Below are 15926 nucleotides of genomic sequence, written 5' to 3'. Positions count from 1 at the left end.
AATGTATGAAAAGCCAGGCCAGAGCACAGAAGTTATGTGCTCCTTTTCACCTGACCATTTTAATTCATCTGGTGATATTTTCTGCTAGCTGAAGCTTCTGGATGTTTTGTTAAGCAGAGCACATTGCAATAGTTCAGCCTGTTCCTCTGCCATGGCATCTGCAAAGTATAGACTCTTCTGAGTGGGGACATCATGGCACAGGTTCTGTGCCCACTGCTCAAGCCCTGGCTATTAGCTACCTCCCAGGCACCATTTTGGGGCTGAGTGGAACTGTTTTTTAGGAGAATGGGAAAACAGATATTGTATGTATAAAATACATGTTCTTGGGCTCAATCTCTTTGCCAAATTGATGTCAGAGTCAGATCTTTTACTATTCATGTGATGTGATATGATATGGGAAATAGAAAAAGTTTGCGAGCTCCAAATTGGTTTTCAGCTGATTGTTTTAAACAGAACAGTTTGAGGAGACAAAGAAAAAAAGAGAACGAGATGAGAAATCCTTTAAATGTTTTCCATCTGTTTTTATCTGTGGTGATAATTCACTGGGGGGTGGAAGAGTGACAGTTTTCAGGATAAGTGATTATTAGGGCATGATAGTTGTGGGGAAGATAAGAAGTCCATAGCTGTGCCTCCTAGAGCAGAGTGCTTGAACTTTGTGTAGGCTCCTAAACTGAATCAGCAGTTCCCGCTTTGATTTTTAAATAGTGTTTCAGTATAACTTTATTTAAGGATAAATATTAGATCCCTCTTTCTGTCCTTCGAGGTGCAAACTGTCATTGAATGGGGGGGGCAGTTCAAACCAGTCAAACTCTTAATTTTTTAAACTGGAAACTTGTTTTAAATGTTCAAAAATTTCAGTATTGGCAAGGTACAGTTATTTTTATTTAAAAAGGAAACAAAATTGTCCTAGGAATGATAGACAATAACAAATAAAATAATAGACAATGTTAAGATACCTTTGTTTAGGGATAGAGATGCAGTGAGATCTTTGAGATGTACAAAGTAACCATACATAACAGTACATCCAATTTTTTAATAGAATTGGCCATTGAACTTTACCTAACTTCAGCGTAATATTATTATCCTAACTTCATTGAACTCCTGGTGAGCATTCCTTTGGGTTCTTAATCCTTAGTTCACTGTTCATTCTTTTTCACTTAAGAATTATCAATAACAAGGGCTTAAATTCAGCCAGAGCTGTCCAGATCAGAGCTCTGGTAAATATTTTTAAACCTGTGGGGCTAAAGCCCCAAGCCCTGGCATCCCTCCTCCCTCACAGGGCTAAAGCCCTGAGACCTCCCCAGTGTGCAGCTGAAGCCCAGAGCCCCAAAATGGGGAGAGGGAGCATGGGGAGCTCTGGGAAATATTGTTTGAGAATTTAAGCCCTGATCATAACCATGTTCCACCACTTCTTTATGGTGGTGGTGGGATGACTTTAGTAACACCTTTTTCTGAGAAAATATTCCTGAGTGAAACTATTATTTGGTAATGCTACAATTTACCCAAGAAATGGGCATTTAGGGAATAATAAAGCATCCAGGGATTTGACTTTCTATTGTAAATATTTTTGGCGTGGGAAAGAAATTATACTTGTTTAGCATCTTTCCTATTGTAAAGCTACAGTGGTAGTTTAATAATAAATTGAGGCGACTTCACTTTGTTTACAAGTTAGTTGGATCAGATGTAGGTTGGATATTAGACTATTTCCTTCCACCACAGAACATAGGTGCTAGAAGTAGGGGTCTGCCACACCCCTTGGCTTGAAGTGCTTTCCATCATACACAAGTTCACAGTTCTGGTTCAATGGCTCTCAGCCCCCCAACTATACAAATTGTTCCAGCACCCATGCCATAGAAAATGCTAATAAAACCACTGTGATCAATTGTAATTATGCCAACAACACAAAAGCCACCACTGAATAATAAGAGGCCTTCTAGTTAGCAGTCAGCAAAAAGGCAGAGGAGTAAAGGTTGTGGAGACTGAATTACCTTCCTATCCTAAAGCCTGTTCCTCAAAGTCAGGGCTGATGTACCATGGCAAAGCAGCACAGGGAAGCTTGCAATGCCATGGCCCATGCTGTGTGTGTTCTGGAAGTAAACAGAAGACTTTGCTCCCTGCAGATCTTTCTGGTAACTTTCATAAGCACTAGATTCACACACACTAACAATAACATTCTGAGCTGACTTTCCAATTGCAGATCTCAAAGTGCAAAAAATTAGAGATGATACTGACGCTCAAAGATGTGGGGTGGAATTTTCCAAGGCATTTAATAGAATTGGGAACCCAATTCTCATTGGCATTCAGTGAGTTGGGCACTTTACTCCTGTAGGTGCCTCCCTCCCCCTCTCCTCCGAGCCCGGCAGAGGAGCTGTGGGAACCTCCTCCTGCCCCGCCCCCCGGAACCCACAGGGGGCCCCCCCAGCCCCAGGCGGGGCTGCTCGGCGGGCCCATGCCGCCCGGGCCGCCGCGGCCAGTCGTGCCTGCGGAGGCCCTGCGGCCCTCCCAGCTCGGCCACCCAGAGCCGCCCTGCTGGCCCCCTGGCTCGAGAGGAGCAGAGCCCCCTGGAGGACCGGCGCCCGCCCTGCTGAGCCCCCCCCAGGCCCCCTGCCCCCCGGCCGGAGCCGCCCCGCCTGGGAGAGCCTGCAGGAGGCCCGAGCCCAGCCGCTGCCGCCCAACCTCCCAGAGGAGCACGCCGGGAGGCCCCGGAGGCCCAGCCGATGGACGAGAGGAGCCGACTGGCTCCGGGAGTGTGACGGGGAGGGGGGCCGGGAGAGGAGGATGGAGAGGAGCCGGGTGGGCCCGGGTGGCCGACTCTTGTCCGCTGGGGGCACACTGTCGGATGTGAGTGTGCCCCTCTTGTGCTGGGACACCTGCCACAGTGTCCCACGCCGCTGCTGGGGCCCAGCCTGGTGGGTGTGGGGGTGTCCCCCCCCACTCCCCCCTGCGGGGGGCTGGCAGTCTTCCCTGTCCCCCCCAGCAGCGCTCTGCCCAGGCGCACTAGCTGTTTGCTTGCTGCCCCCTGCCTGAGAGAGGCTGCTGAGCCTGCTGTGCTGCTTGAGCCCCTCTGTGAGTGCCCTGGACTTGAACTGCTGAACTGCTGCTGCCCTGACTGGCCCTGCCCAGGGGCCCTGCTGCTGTGCTGCTGCCTGCCTGCCTGCCCCCTGCCCAGGCTGCAACTGCTGCCCTGCTGCCTTGCCCCAGGGGGCCAGGCCGCCCTATTGAGGCCAGGGCGCTGCCCCTGCCTATTGCCAGCCAGGGCCCCAGAGGGCTGCTTGCTAGCCCTGCCAGGCCCATTGCCCCTGCTGCCACTGGCCTGCAGAGGCCAGGGAGCGCCCTGCTGCTTGGCCACCCCTGCTCCAGCCTGCTCCAGAGGCCAGGCCTGTTGAACCCTGCCTGCTGCCAGAGCTTTGGCTGGCCCAGGGGCTGCTGCCCCTGCCCTGCAGCCAGGGCCAGGGAGAGGCCAGGGCTTATTGGCCGCTGCTGTTGCCGCCAGGGCACAGAGGGGAGGCTGCTGTTGCGCTGCCAGCTTAGCCTGGGCCAGGAGCCCCTGGCCTGGGCCTGCCCTGCCCCCAGGGCCTGGGCTTCATGGCCTGCTGTGCTTGAACTGCCCCGGGCCCAGCTGCAGGGGCTGGGAACTGCCTGTTGCTGCCTGCTGCTGCTGTGGGCCAGGGGCTCTATTGCCCTATTTGCCCAGAACTGCAGAGGGCCACCAGGCTCCAGAGGGCTCAGTTGCTCTGCTCTGCCCTGCTCTGCCAGCTGCCAGAACTGCTGTTGCTGTTGCCTGCCCCCTGCCCTGCCCAGCCAGGCTGGCCTTGCCTGCTCTGCCTGCTCTGCCCCTCCCAGATTGAAGGGCCTGCTGCTGCTGCCCGCCCCCCAGGCCCCAGGGGGCAGGATGATCTGCTATTGCCCTGCCCTGCCTGCTCCCAGGGGGGCTGCCCCTGCCGCTGTTGCCCTGCCCTGCCCCAGAGGGCCAGCCCTATCTGCCCTATTGTTGCCCTACCCTGCTCCAAAGGGCCAGGGCTGAACTTGAACTGCTGTTGCCCTGCCTGCAGCCAGGGCCGGGCCTATTTGAACCGCTGTTGGCGGCCCTGCACCAGAGGGCCCGGCGATCTAACGTTGTTCCCCGTGACTCCTAATAGCTAGCAGGCGAACAGAAGTGAGTCGGTGTGGCTCCCCTCCTGTCCGCTGGAGGGTCGAGCCCCGACCGACCGATTACAGTGCCATTGAAAGTTCCACCTAATAACATGAGGCTGGAGGAACTTCATGTTGTATTTCATTGATCCCACAAGTATTGTCCCTAGAAAACAGCAATTCTTCTGTTACAGGAAAAATGAATTGGGATTAAATTACTATTAATTATCCTATTGTGGTAGCACCTAAGGGATCTAGTCATGAATTGGGATCCATTGTGTGAAACCCTGTACAAACATAACAGACAATGAGTATTTAGAATAAGCATCTTTGTACATATTTCAACAAGGGAGAAGATTAGACTGGTTATGGTCTCTTTAGACCAACTCAGTTTGTTTCATACAGTTCTACCATGTGACAATGCTCTCTCTATAAACAATTAAATACTTTGCATTTTATAAAATCTCTGCTAGGGTGTTCATAAATATGTCAGGTTAAAGACTTATCCAAAATCCATTCTTGTGAATTAATGAATACAGAAAAATGTCTGATTTACAATGCACAGTATTCATGAGCACAACTATTAACTATGACCTTGAGGAGGCTTTGCTGCCACATTCATGTCACAATAATAATACATTGTACCTTATGAGACCCCAAATTTTAAGCAGTGAGCTTGCAGCACATTCCTTGTATTTGTTAAAAATGGAATTCAGAGCCCACATTCAGTGAAGCAACTTATCTAGTATGTCCTACAAACAAAATAAATCTGCCAGACTATCAACCCTCCAGTGGTCATTCTGAAAGCACAAGGTGACTAAAAGAGCAAAGCTTCATAAAACATTTGTAGTTTTGGCATTGAGTGCAAGAGGAATATGCTCAGACTCTGTGCCACAGCAGGTGCATGTGACTTGGAATGTTTTGCAGCAGAGTTAATGCTCCCATGTAAATAGATGCAGCTGTTTTGCCACTGCTGAGCAGGGTTAGATGAGAGAGGCCATAGTTTAGTGCAGTGAAGAATACTGCAGTCAGCTGAAGTTTCAGGGAGAAAGAGAGCTAGGGAAATGCATGGAATCACCTGTGTTGGACTTTACCAAAACACCAAGGTTAACACCTCTTATGAAGATTGTCATGGGCTCTTTACAAGCATTCAATAACTTGGTTTTATGTGTGACCCAGGATTCAGTGGTGCCTGGCACCATTCTAGAGCATTGATTGACTACAAAGAAAGTGCTTTTGCAGATGGCAGATCTTCCTGCAGTACTTAGCTTTTCCTTGGAGGGCTCTTGTATTGACCTACCCCAACCACACTTAGCTTATGAGCACCAACAAGATCCAGCAGTAAGGTGGAATGGATATACACTAGTTGTTCTGTGTATGGAAAAAGTAAAAGCCACCTATACAAAAACTTGGGCATGGAAGTTTGAAGCTCTCTTTTGAAAATATCATGCTAGATGGGAGGTGAGGGAAGTAGGAGAGAACAGGAAGAGTGTTTTGGTCAGAGTTGGAGTTATGAATTTACTCCAGAGAATAAGTTCTATGCCTGGAAATTAAAACTGATGCAACAGGTGACTTAAGACAACAGCTGGACAAGTCATCAATAGGGAAAGTCAGAAATATTAATAAGGAAGCAAAAAACACTAAAACTAAGTGGAAACAGCACTCTAGACCAGAATGTTGTCACTCATTAGCCACAATGCTTCCAAGCTGAGGCTTTTATCAGAGCTTCAGGGAATTCTGAGATCTGCCTCTTCTGCAACAGGACAGTTCCCAACTAGCAGGGGGAATGAAGGTCGTTTGCACCGTAAGGCCATAAAGCACCTTAAGAGTAGCACAGCATGAAGTTCAATATATCATCTATGTCAGAGACTTGCATCTGGCTAAAGCTTTTTACACAGCAGGCTTATTCCTGCTCCGGTTGAAGCCCATGGAAGTTTGACACCTTAAACAGGTGAAGGAACAGGCCCTTACTGACATGACGTCTTAGTGAAATAAATGGGTCTACTTATGTATAATGGATCTCTGTAAAAGAATCAATCCATTATACATATTTATATCAAATACTCTTGATTCAAGATGAATCACATCCATTTTTAAAACCCAGAATCTTATCTGGAGTACATCTGCATAGATGTACTCAAGTTTATTTTTACCAGCTGAGAAAGTTACTGACTAACTCCTTATCTGGACACTTATTCCATTTTAGTTTAATACACTTCCTTATTCTGGAATAAGATTGTCTGCTCAGGAATGAAAGTCCATGTGTAGACAAGCCCTAATTAGGCTCTGTTCTTGGTAGATTTTTTGGTACAGTAAACACCAACAAAAAATACTGCTGTCTCACTTTGTGCTTGCTATGAGAAAACACACAGCCTAATAGTATAACAGGAAATAACTTTATTATAAAATCTGCATGTAAACAAGTAACAAATTGAGTAACAGTTAATGGAAGTGCAAATTAACTTCATAAAATGATTTATTCTGTATCTAACTATATATATTTTGCTAACTCCCATTCTAATACTGTTTGAACTGCCCCTCCATTTAAATTTAAAAAGTATTTCATTGCTTATTTTATACTAAAAAAGTGTACGAGCCTGCGTACAAACGTTTTCAAGTTTTGCTCTGCAAAGGAGACAAGTTTATGGTGATATTTCACTTCCTATCATCCTTTATCTTTGCATCTCTGGTATCCACAGGACAGGAGGACATGCAACAAATGTACACAGTGAAAACGAGGGCATATGAAGCCACTTGTTTAAAATTAGTTCATTTACTTGCACACTGATGCTTAAACCATTTACCACTGAAGTGAACATGGTAATACAACTTCCAGGTCTTGCTTATTAGCCATAAGGCATTAGGGAGAGTCCCAAATAAGTCACATAGGTTTGTCCACACTTTTCATAAGTCAAATGCTTGTTCACAACCCATGGGCAGCATCTGGCCTTGCCGAAAGATTCTAAAGCACAGATAAATCATGGCAAGACTTTGACTTTGCCTTGAAAGCCATCTTCTTATTGTTCTTTGCCACAATTCTCCCAAGGAATCGCTTTGCCTTTTTGCTTATGCTTTCTCTTCTTTTTGTGTTGGCCATTCTCCTGGCATTGTCTTCCTTACTGTCTTTGCGAAGTCTGATTTGTCGAATGATACCTTCAAACAGGTCCTTCACATTATGATGAAGAGCAGCCGACGTCTCAATGAATTTGCAGTCAAACACCACAGCGCAGGCCCGACCCTCTGAAAAGACAGAAAAAGAGAGGCAAGTGAATGACAGTAGAATGAGATTTTTCCCTTCAAGTGCATTGGCATCCAAAGCTGCCATGTGACTTAAGGTGTGTGGGTTGTTGTTTAATTAGGGGAATATGGCCTTTATACCACTAATGTACTTTGATGCATGTTGAGATGAATATTTCCAGTCACAGAACTGGAAGGGACCTCGAAGTCATCTAGTCCATTCCCCTGCATGGGCTGAATCTTCAGAGAAGACTGTCCCCTGTCTTTTCAAAATAACATGCTAGGGTTGGAAGTCTCAATTCCACCAATTTGATGGAACATAAGGCAACAGACAGTCCCTCAAATAGATTGGCACACTATTGTTCAGTTTAAACGAGGTGTGCAAACATGCTTGTACAAGAGGGCACCCAGCATAAGGCACAGAGCCGGTATCACCATTTCTTCCAGGTGAAAGCTCTGGTGCAGTTGTACTGCCACATTCTGCAAAAGCTGTAACCAGTGAATTTTCTAAGATAGTTCCAAATAAAGCATGTTACAGCTAGGAAGGCCAAATCACCAGACCTATAGCTGGAGGTCAGGAAGGCATAGGTCACTTTGATGTAGTGAGGTCTGCATCCACAGTAAGAGGTTGCAACTCTAATTTTTAATTTCAGAGATAAAAGCTACTTTTCACCACTGCTGAAGCATGAATTTCCATGTTCAGCATGTGGTAAAACAATGACCCTGAAGTTGTAAACTTAATTAAGGTGAGCAGAGTTAATCACACCAACAAACAGGATCACCACTGGGGCAATAAAGAGGATCACCTTCTGGGCACAGCACCAGCCCACAAGCAAGCTATTCCTCCATGTTGCCCGGGTTGAGCTCCTTGTGCAGACTAGTGGGCAGGGAATGAGACAACACTGACAGAATCAGACTGAAAGAGCTAGACTGTTACAAGGTGGAATGTTACAAGATGCCATCAGTATCTAGTGAATATTAAAAATGAATTTTTAAAAAGTGGATTCAGTGCTGTTGGTAGATACTTGGTTGACAGTCTTGGACACTGAAACACACAGAAAAGTGTCAGCCTGGACTCAAGTAGAGCAAGCGTCCCCACATTGCCCTGCCAATATATCTCCATCCCATCATGAGATCACTTTATAGGAGAAAGGATTGTTCAGTCTATATCGCCTTGCCCTCAGCAGGAGTTGCCAGTTGTGGGTTTTGTACCTCTGTGCATTAGAAACAGGATTGAGACATCAAGTAATTTCGTAAGTGTCCTTGGGCAGCCAGAAGATGGCTAATGACTTTCAGTCACTATTGACCTTGAGATGCATGCAGTAGTACCCTGAAGCTTCAGCTCTAAGCCACTCCTTTACTACTGCAGCTTCAAGGCACTATGCCAAGGATAGTCACAAATCAACCAGCTCTGCTTCTCTATGCTCCAAACTCTTTAAACATGGAATGTTTATGAACCAGACTCTTCAAATCATGTCCCTTTCTGCAGTAGAACTGGATTCTCTGCAGCCTTGGTTATTAACTTTGACTTGAATTCACAATTCAGTAGCATCTCTTACCATCTACTGAGACTTCTCTGGATCGGACAAGGTCACTTTTATTCCCTACAAGAATGATGGGAATATCTTCTGTTTGTCTTGCTCTTCTTAGCTGAATTCTCAGTTCTGAGGCCTTTTCAAAACTAACTTTGTCTGTCACTGAGTACACAATAATATAGGCATCCCCCATTTTCATACAATGATTTTGAAGCCACTGACTGTCGTCCTAGAAGGAAAAGAGAATGGAACCATTTATTGCATTGAAAATACATAACTAAACGTTCCTGATTCTAATCAGTGAATGATGTTGGAAACCCTGCTACAGCTAGCTTTCTTAAAATGTAATATAAAAGAATTGCAAGTCAGTATTAAAAAGTTTTACTAAATCATTCTTGGGAGGGGAAAAAAATCCCAGTTTTGGATGTTATATTTTTGAAGTAAAAGCTTTATTTCCAAAAATTGCATCAAGGCCTGGGATGACCAAGATTGCAACCCCCTTACTCTGATTGATAAGCAGCTACTCACAGGACTCCCTCATTGGCTTGACTGAGTCTGTTTTGTTCAGGTAACTCCCCAGCAGCAGGAGTAAGGGGTTCAGTCTGGCCCTAAACATTGTCTGAAATAACCTAGCTACTAGAAAACTACATGAGTGAATACAGAACAAAGAATCTCAATATTATTTTCTATTAGGATGTTACTTAACAATAAGTAACCATACACAATCATCTTATTCTGAAAGTACCCGGGGTTAGCCGTGTTAGTATGTAGCCACAAAAACACGGAGTCTGGTGGCACCTTAAAGACTAACAGATTTATTTGGGCATAAGCTTTCGTGAGGAAAAAATGCCTCACTTCAGATGCATGGCAAGCAAAGTAGTGAGGTTTTTTTACCCATGAAAGCTTATTCTGAAACTATGCCTAGGCTGTCAAAATTAACATATGACCCATAAATAAAATGAACTATTCATACCTGCTCCCATATGTCAAACACTATGAGAGAAGCTTCTTCTCCATCGACTATAATCGATCTGTTATATGTATTCCCTATAGAGAGGGAAAAAAATTATTTGACTTCATTGACTGCAAAAATCTTGACAATAAGCACACTTAACACCTGATTGACTAAGGTAGCATGGTTACCAGTTATTGCTTCCAAACCTGTTCTTACCTAATTTACTGTTTATAGATATTTTCATTATGGTGACAGAGGAGGTTGCATGGTATGTGCAATATATAAAATTAATACTGTTTGTCTCTAGCAAATTTTGAATTTAACAATTTTATTTTAAAATGCTTCGTTCAAGTACTGACCTAAGCCAAGAAAAGTAGGTAAATTCAGAGTAAAGGCCATCACTCCATCCTTCACTCACCATGTTATACCTCAGTATTGTAGCATATATTTAAAAATCTTTTACTCAAGGCATTCTCATTGACTCAGTAAGGACTTCAGTGCATAATATTCTGTACCCTGGGACACAATTCTGAAGTCTCACCCCAGACACTCCTGCAGTCCATTTGCAATACATAGGCACAACTACATAGAGTGATAAAAACTTAGTTCTGCATTTTCCCGCTCTTGAGGTTAAGTGAGAACCATTATTATTTTTAGGCAGGGTTTTTTTTTTTTTAAGCATAATGTCTGGCTTTTTTAGGAGTAATGTTTAAAAGTGCCTTGATTTACTTACTCCCCATGAACAAAACTGAGAACTTTGCTTCAGGGCAGTTCTAGTCAATTGACTGCCATCAATAAGACAAATTTAGAAAACATGCTATATGTAAAATGGGGATAAAGATACAGCCCTCCTTTGTAAAGTGCTTTGAGATCTGATAAACGCAATGTAACAGCTGCATGTTATTAGTTACATGAACCTTTAAACCATCTAATGGGACTGTGTATTAAATTACAAAAAAATAATTTGTTCCATAGTCAAACTAAGTGTTAATCATAAAAAGCCTTTGTTTATTCTATAGAATAAATGCCCTGAAACCAAGCCTTTCCTTACTAACCAGGAGCACATAACAGGGATCCCAAATCAGCTACATTTACACTAATATTAATGTACTGATGTGACTGAGTTAATCATCAACTCTAGTCACACTTAATATGCATTCATACAGTAGTATGCTTATGCAAGCCTATTGGTGTGTGAATACATTCACTTTGTTGAACCACAAATCGTGTTCTATCCCCTACTTGTCTCTGTCGAGCTGGGATATACCTGCGAGCACATGGAGTTTATGGACACACTGCATGTCCAGCTCCAGAAGGGGTCTGTAAATCCCTCCCACTAGAGCTGTGGTCCAAGGCCAGGCACTGTTCAAGCGGGCGGCTCTGTAGCCGAGCTCCAGCCCGGGGCTCGCTGCCTGTCTGGGCAGGGAGGGGAGAGTTGCTACTAGGGCTGTGGACGGTGCCGCTTTCGCAGCCAGAGCTCTGCCCGCACTCACCTGCCTCCTCCGCCTCGGGGCAGTCCTCCACCCCGCCGAAGATCCGGGCCAGGCTGGTCTTGCCCACGCCGTGCTCGCCCAGCAGGATCACCTTGTAGAGGTTGCTGTCGGAGTCGCTGCCCGAGGAGATGACCGAGTCGGAGGAGTCGGACGCCCAGCTCTCGCGGTCCGGGTTGTAGGAGGTGCAGCGCACCAGCGGGGAGAACTCGCCCAGCAGCGCGCCGGGCGGGACGGACGCCTGCAGCTCCCGGTCATCCACGGGCATGCTCCGCCGGTGCAGGTGCTGGTGGGCGGCGAAGGGCGTGCTGCAGCGCCGCTTCTCCAGGTAGCGCGGCTTGTCCCCGCGGTTCAGAGTCATGGGGGCGCCTTGCTGCGGGGAGAGCGACCGGGCGGCGTCAGGCTCCGCATCTCCCCGCGTCCTGCCAGGCACCGGGGCGCCGAAACAGCCCCCGCCCGCCCTCCCTCCCTCCCTCGGGGGGACCCCGGCAGCTCCCCGAAGCCCTGGGTCCGTTCCCGCCCGGCTTACCTGGGACGGGATTCCCCGGCGGTGCCTGGTGTCTGTCTGTCTCCGCGCTCCGCCAAGCGAGCTCCAGTCACCGCTCCTGGCAGCCCGCGCCGCCGGGCTCCTATTTATGCCGCGGCCAGCCCGGCCCTCCCCGGCGTGACGTGAGGCTGAGGCAGAGCCCGGGCCCGCCCCCAGCGCCCCCGCCCTGGAAACCCGGGGGGTTCCGCGCGCCCGGACACACCGGGGTGTCAGGGGAAGCCCGGGCTGCGGCCTCTCCTTGGTGAGCACCCAGGGCTCCGGGGCATCAGTTAGTTAATGCGCGTCCAGTGCCCGGAAGCCGTGCAGGCAGGATGGCCGTGCAGAGCACTATTAATGGTTCCTGTAAACCAGCGGTCTGAGGTATCTGGCTCATCCCTGCGGTACCTGCGTGTCCTTAGCCCTAGTTACAAATCCAGAAATAAACGTGGGCAACTTCTGTTTAACTATTAGCAGTGCAGTAGACGTGAGAGGGCTGAAGTGCTAGGCGCTGGACAGTGGTAAAGTAAGAGACCGACCTTGTCTCTGGGGGATTGCAGTTCAAATTTCAGTAAAACTGTACATGACCGTATTTGTATTTATTTACTATCTTTTTTTTTGTGCATGAATTTATTAGAGGTGAAATGTGCCAAACTGACATTCTAGAGAGGAGGGTGCTCAGTTTTACTAGATTCTAGTGCAGAGGCACTGTAGTAACAGCGCAAACCTCCCAACTCTGCCCTGTAAATGTGCTAGGTGTAGTTTTGTTTCCTTATTCATTCAATCTTTGTTTTTTTTTCTTAAAAGCTGCAAACAAGGTGTTGTCTGAGATGATAATTTGTCCCTTAATGAGTCTGTTGGGAAATGGCTATGACCAGCAGATTTATTTCCCATAAATACCTACAGTGTTCTAGAATAATAATCCATAATAGCACAGTTTATGATGATGATGGTGTTGGGACTATCAATACAACTCTAGTACTTTTTGTAAGGGTGAGAATTTTGTAAAGCATGAAATCAGTTTTGCGAGACTGTATTAAGAGAGTTTGGGGCCCCTGAACCATAGAAGTCTGTATTGATATTTGGGACATATTAGTGTCCCAAATATTTGCTGCATCTGAAGAAGTGAGGTTTTTTACTCACAAAAGCTTATGCCTGAATAAATCTGTTAGTCCTTAAGGTGCCACCAGACTCCTTGTTTTTGTGGATACAGACTAACACAGTTACCCCCTGATACTTGATACCATATTAGAAATATTATGAAAGGCTGGAGTTATTAACCAAGCCCTGGGTTATATTTATAGAGCTTAAAAAACCTTCTTTTGTTAAAGCAAAGGCACATTGGCTAGGTTTTACATCTAAACAGAGCCATTTCCGGTTCTGTCCCCTCATGTGTGCACATCTTTGTGGAAGATGCCAACACTATTCACTAAATACACAAGTCTAACTGCTTCCTTTGCTGTTCCCTATTACAGTGCTGTATTTAATGTTTGCATGTGTGTATTTGTGAATGGTATAGAATGTAACACACATTTTGTCACAAGGCTAGTGTTGTGGTATTCTTTTGAAAATGTCTGTCCCACAGTTTCTCAGATTTCACTTTACTGGTTCGGAGTCCAAACATATTGCTGCTGTTTTACAACAGCATTAGGAGTTAGTACTGTAGCACCGAGGAGTCCTGCTCAGGGACAAAGACTGTATTATGCTAGGTGCTGTACAAACACAGAACAAAAACAAAGTCCCTGTTCCAGCAAGCTGTGTGTCCTTATGTTTTATATTGGTCCATGAGACTCTTACACAAAGGGACAGATTCTTCTCAGTTTCACCTGGGCAACCTAATGTAACAGTGATGTTCTTTCTCCAATAACACAGAGCTGCTCTAGTCATTATCCTGTAACCACATGGGTAGATATAACTAACCAGACATCTCTATTTATATTCTGTATGGCTCACCTGAGCATAATTTACAATTATTTATTTTCAAAGGACCCAAACTGTGCTAGGCACTTTACTGAAGGACTAAGGCAGTTTCCTGCCCCTAAAAGATTATAAGCCAAGGCCACACTTCTGCAAACTGATGGGTGTGGGCAAATCCCTGCAATCATATGGAGTCCCTTGTTATTGGGGTTCCATGCAGGTATAAGGATTGTCCATGTAGATCAGCCTCCAGGATCAAAGCCAGTGTGGACAGCATACCAAGGACGGGGAGAAAGGAAGCAAATAGGCAGAAACAGATAAGAGGGAGGAAGGAATCCGCAGAATAGGTAGTGGGGTTGCTGGATCAGTTCAGTACACAGCATGATTGCGCCTAAATTTCTATTCTCGTGTAAGATGTTGTGTAGTTGAAGCCACTTACATGGGACACATAATTAGGGAAACGACTATAAAGGGACAAACCTCAGGGAACTGATTGTTTTGCTTTTCAATTGAACAAACAGCCGCCACTTTCATGGAATCGTTGTAATAGCTTAGTCGATGTTGGGATGCCTTTTGGCCTACCTGTCCTGTTGGTTACAATTAGAGGTCTTCAGAGGGCAGTTAACGGTCATCAGATGCTTGCAGCTAGCGCTCTCTAACTTGTCAGTTGTAATTATAGACTTTAACAGGATGGTTAAAGGTTGTAAATGCTTCAGTTAAATTTACTTAAACTGTTAGCCTTGGCTTTACAATTTAGTCATGTGTAGGTAAACTGTTTAAAAAGGAATATTACTTAATTGGGATAAACTGGGATCTATCAAAACATCTTGACTAAGCGTCGTCTACATACAATTTAATGTGTCCCATTCTCAAAAATAGCTCTTCTTCAGCTTATCATTAATAAGAGCTGTGTGTTCCTTCCTAAACTTGAGCCTACCATGAAGTGATCACTTAATAATAAAATATTCAGAGTGGATTTATGAACTTGTTTGCTCAACCTTTTTGAGTTCCTTTCTTGTATTTGAGGGTCAAACCATGGAAGCTGGCATGTAAGGTGTTTCTTTCCCTTCCCACCCTCTCTTTTCTGACAATTCCCTTGCTGAGGAAGGCATTACTCCCTGAAACAAAATAAAATAAACACACAACATATCTATGGAAATCAGTGACGCATTGGTGGGGAGGGCAGAGGTACAGGTGGTTCTGTCAAAACCACCCCCTTTGTCAAAAGAAAAAAAGTGGAGAGAGGGAGGACTGAACAAAAATTGAGACTTATTGGAACACTTCTTTGATCCATTTCCTGCTCTAATGAAAATCTTACATATTTTTATGGTGTGATTGCAAGATAGAGCCCTGAAGGGAAAAGAGACAACATGAATAGGTCTTCACAACAATTATTGAACAAAAACATCATGAGAACAATGCTACAGGAAAATTAACTAAAAGTAAAAATGTACAGTAATAGCATTCAAACAAAAGAAAATCTTACCTGGACTGTGTGAGAAATATTGTGTGTGTGTTTGTGTACATATATGTACAATGAATAGATCCAAATATGTGATAAGAAGGAGCAAACTCACACTGAAGCATTGAATCTACTTTAAAAAAACCTAAAAGATTAAAAAAAATTTTTTCTAAAATTCTTAAACTATTCTGTTGTGACCCTGTGGAGGAAGTCCACTCCAGACACATAGGATCCAGTCCATTCTTTGGAAACAGTTGTGTGGCTCTTTGGCAAACTTGGGAGGGTTGTTGGAGTGTACTCTGGCTGTACTTTTGGGAATACAATAATACACCAGGCATGCGGGGACTGCTGAGGCATGATACCTCCAGGCTCTGAGGGACTTGATGCTGGGTTATGTGAGTAGTCTTTTTACAGAAAGTGAGATGGTCTTGGATTACGTAATTGAGGATTCACTTATTCCTGGTGGGATGACTAAAAGTTTCAGAGGGAGCACAGTGGCCAGGGAGTTAGGTCTGTTTCTCATCTGCCTCTGGATCTGTGCCTGGAACCTGATTTATGACAGGTCATACAGCTACTTGATGCCCTTTGATCTACATAGGACCGACTATTCAGTGAAGTTGGAAAGAATTAACAGATAAGGCAGGATAATTACTGGAGACGGATCACAACATACTTC

General features: G+C 45.3%; 1 protein-coding gene across 1 annotated transcript; it reads right to left on the bottom strand.

Moving 5' to 3' along the window:
* Positions 1-6779: 6779 nt before the first annotated feature.
* RRAD (RRAD, Ras related glycolysis inhibitor and calcium channel regulator) lies at positions 6780-11999 on the bottom strand. Its single transcript, XM_039503938.1, has 5 exons — positions 11878-11999; positions 11352-11721; positions 9877-9950; positions 8928-9132; positions 6780-7371 (listed from the first exon to the last, which is right to left on the bottom strand). The coding sequence occupies exons 2-5, from the start codon at positions 11707-11709 to the stop codon at positions 7094-7096; spliced, it is 915 nt and encodes a 304-aa protein (XP_039359872.1). The 5' UTR covers positions 11710-11721; positions 11878-11999; the 3' UTR covers positions 6780-7093.
* Between the last annotated feature and the right edge of the window lie 3927 nt (positions 12000-15926).

This window comes from Mauremys reevesii, linkage group 16 (assembly GCF_016161935.1).
Source record: "Mauremys reevesii isolate NIE-2019 linkage group 16, ASM1616193v1, whole genome shotgun sequence".
Classification (NCBI taxonomy): domain Eukaryota; kingdom Metazoa; phylum Chordata; order Testudines; family Geoemydidae; genus Mauremys; species Mauremys reevesii.
Note: the sequence above shows the minus strand (reverse complement) of the source record. Positions and strands in the feature narration are given on the sequence as shown.

What these genes read in the sequence shown, in the direction of transcription:
- RRAD (XM_039503938.1), bottom strand. Translation starts at nt 11,709, where the DNA reads ATGACTCTGAACCGCGGGGACAAGCCGCGCTACCTGGAGAAGCGGCGC. An exon ending in CCCCGAGGCGGAGGAGGCAG is followed by an intron (nt 9,951 to 11,351) that starts GTGAGTGCGGGC and finishes CCCTCTCTATAG; the next exon opens with GGAATACATATAACAGATCG. An exon ending in CAGAGAAGTCTCAGTAGATG is followed by an intron (nt 7,372 to 8,927) that starts GTAAGAGATGCT and finishes CTGTCTTTTCAG; the next exon opens with AGGGTCGGGCCTGCGCTGTG.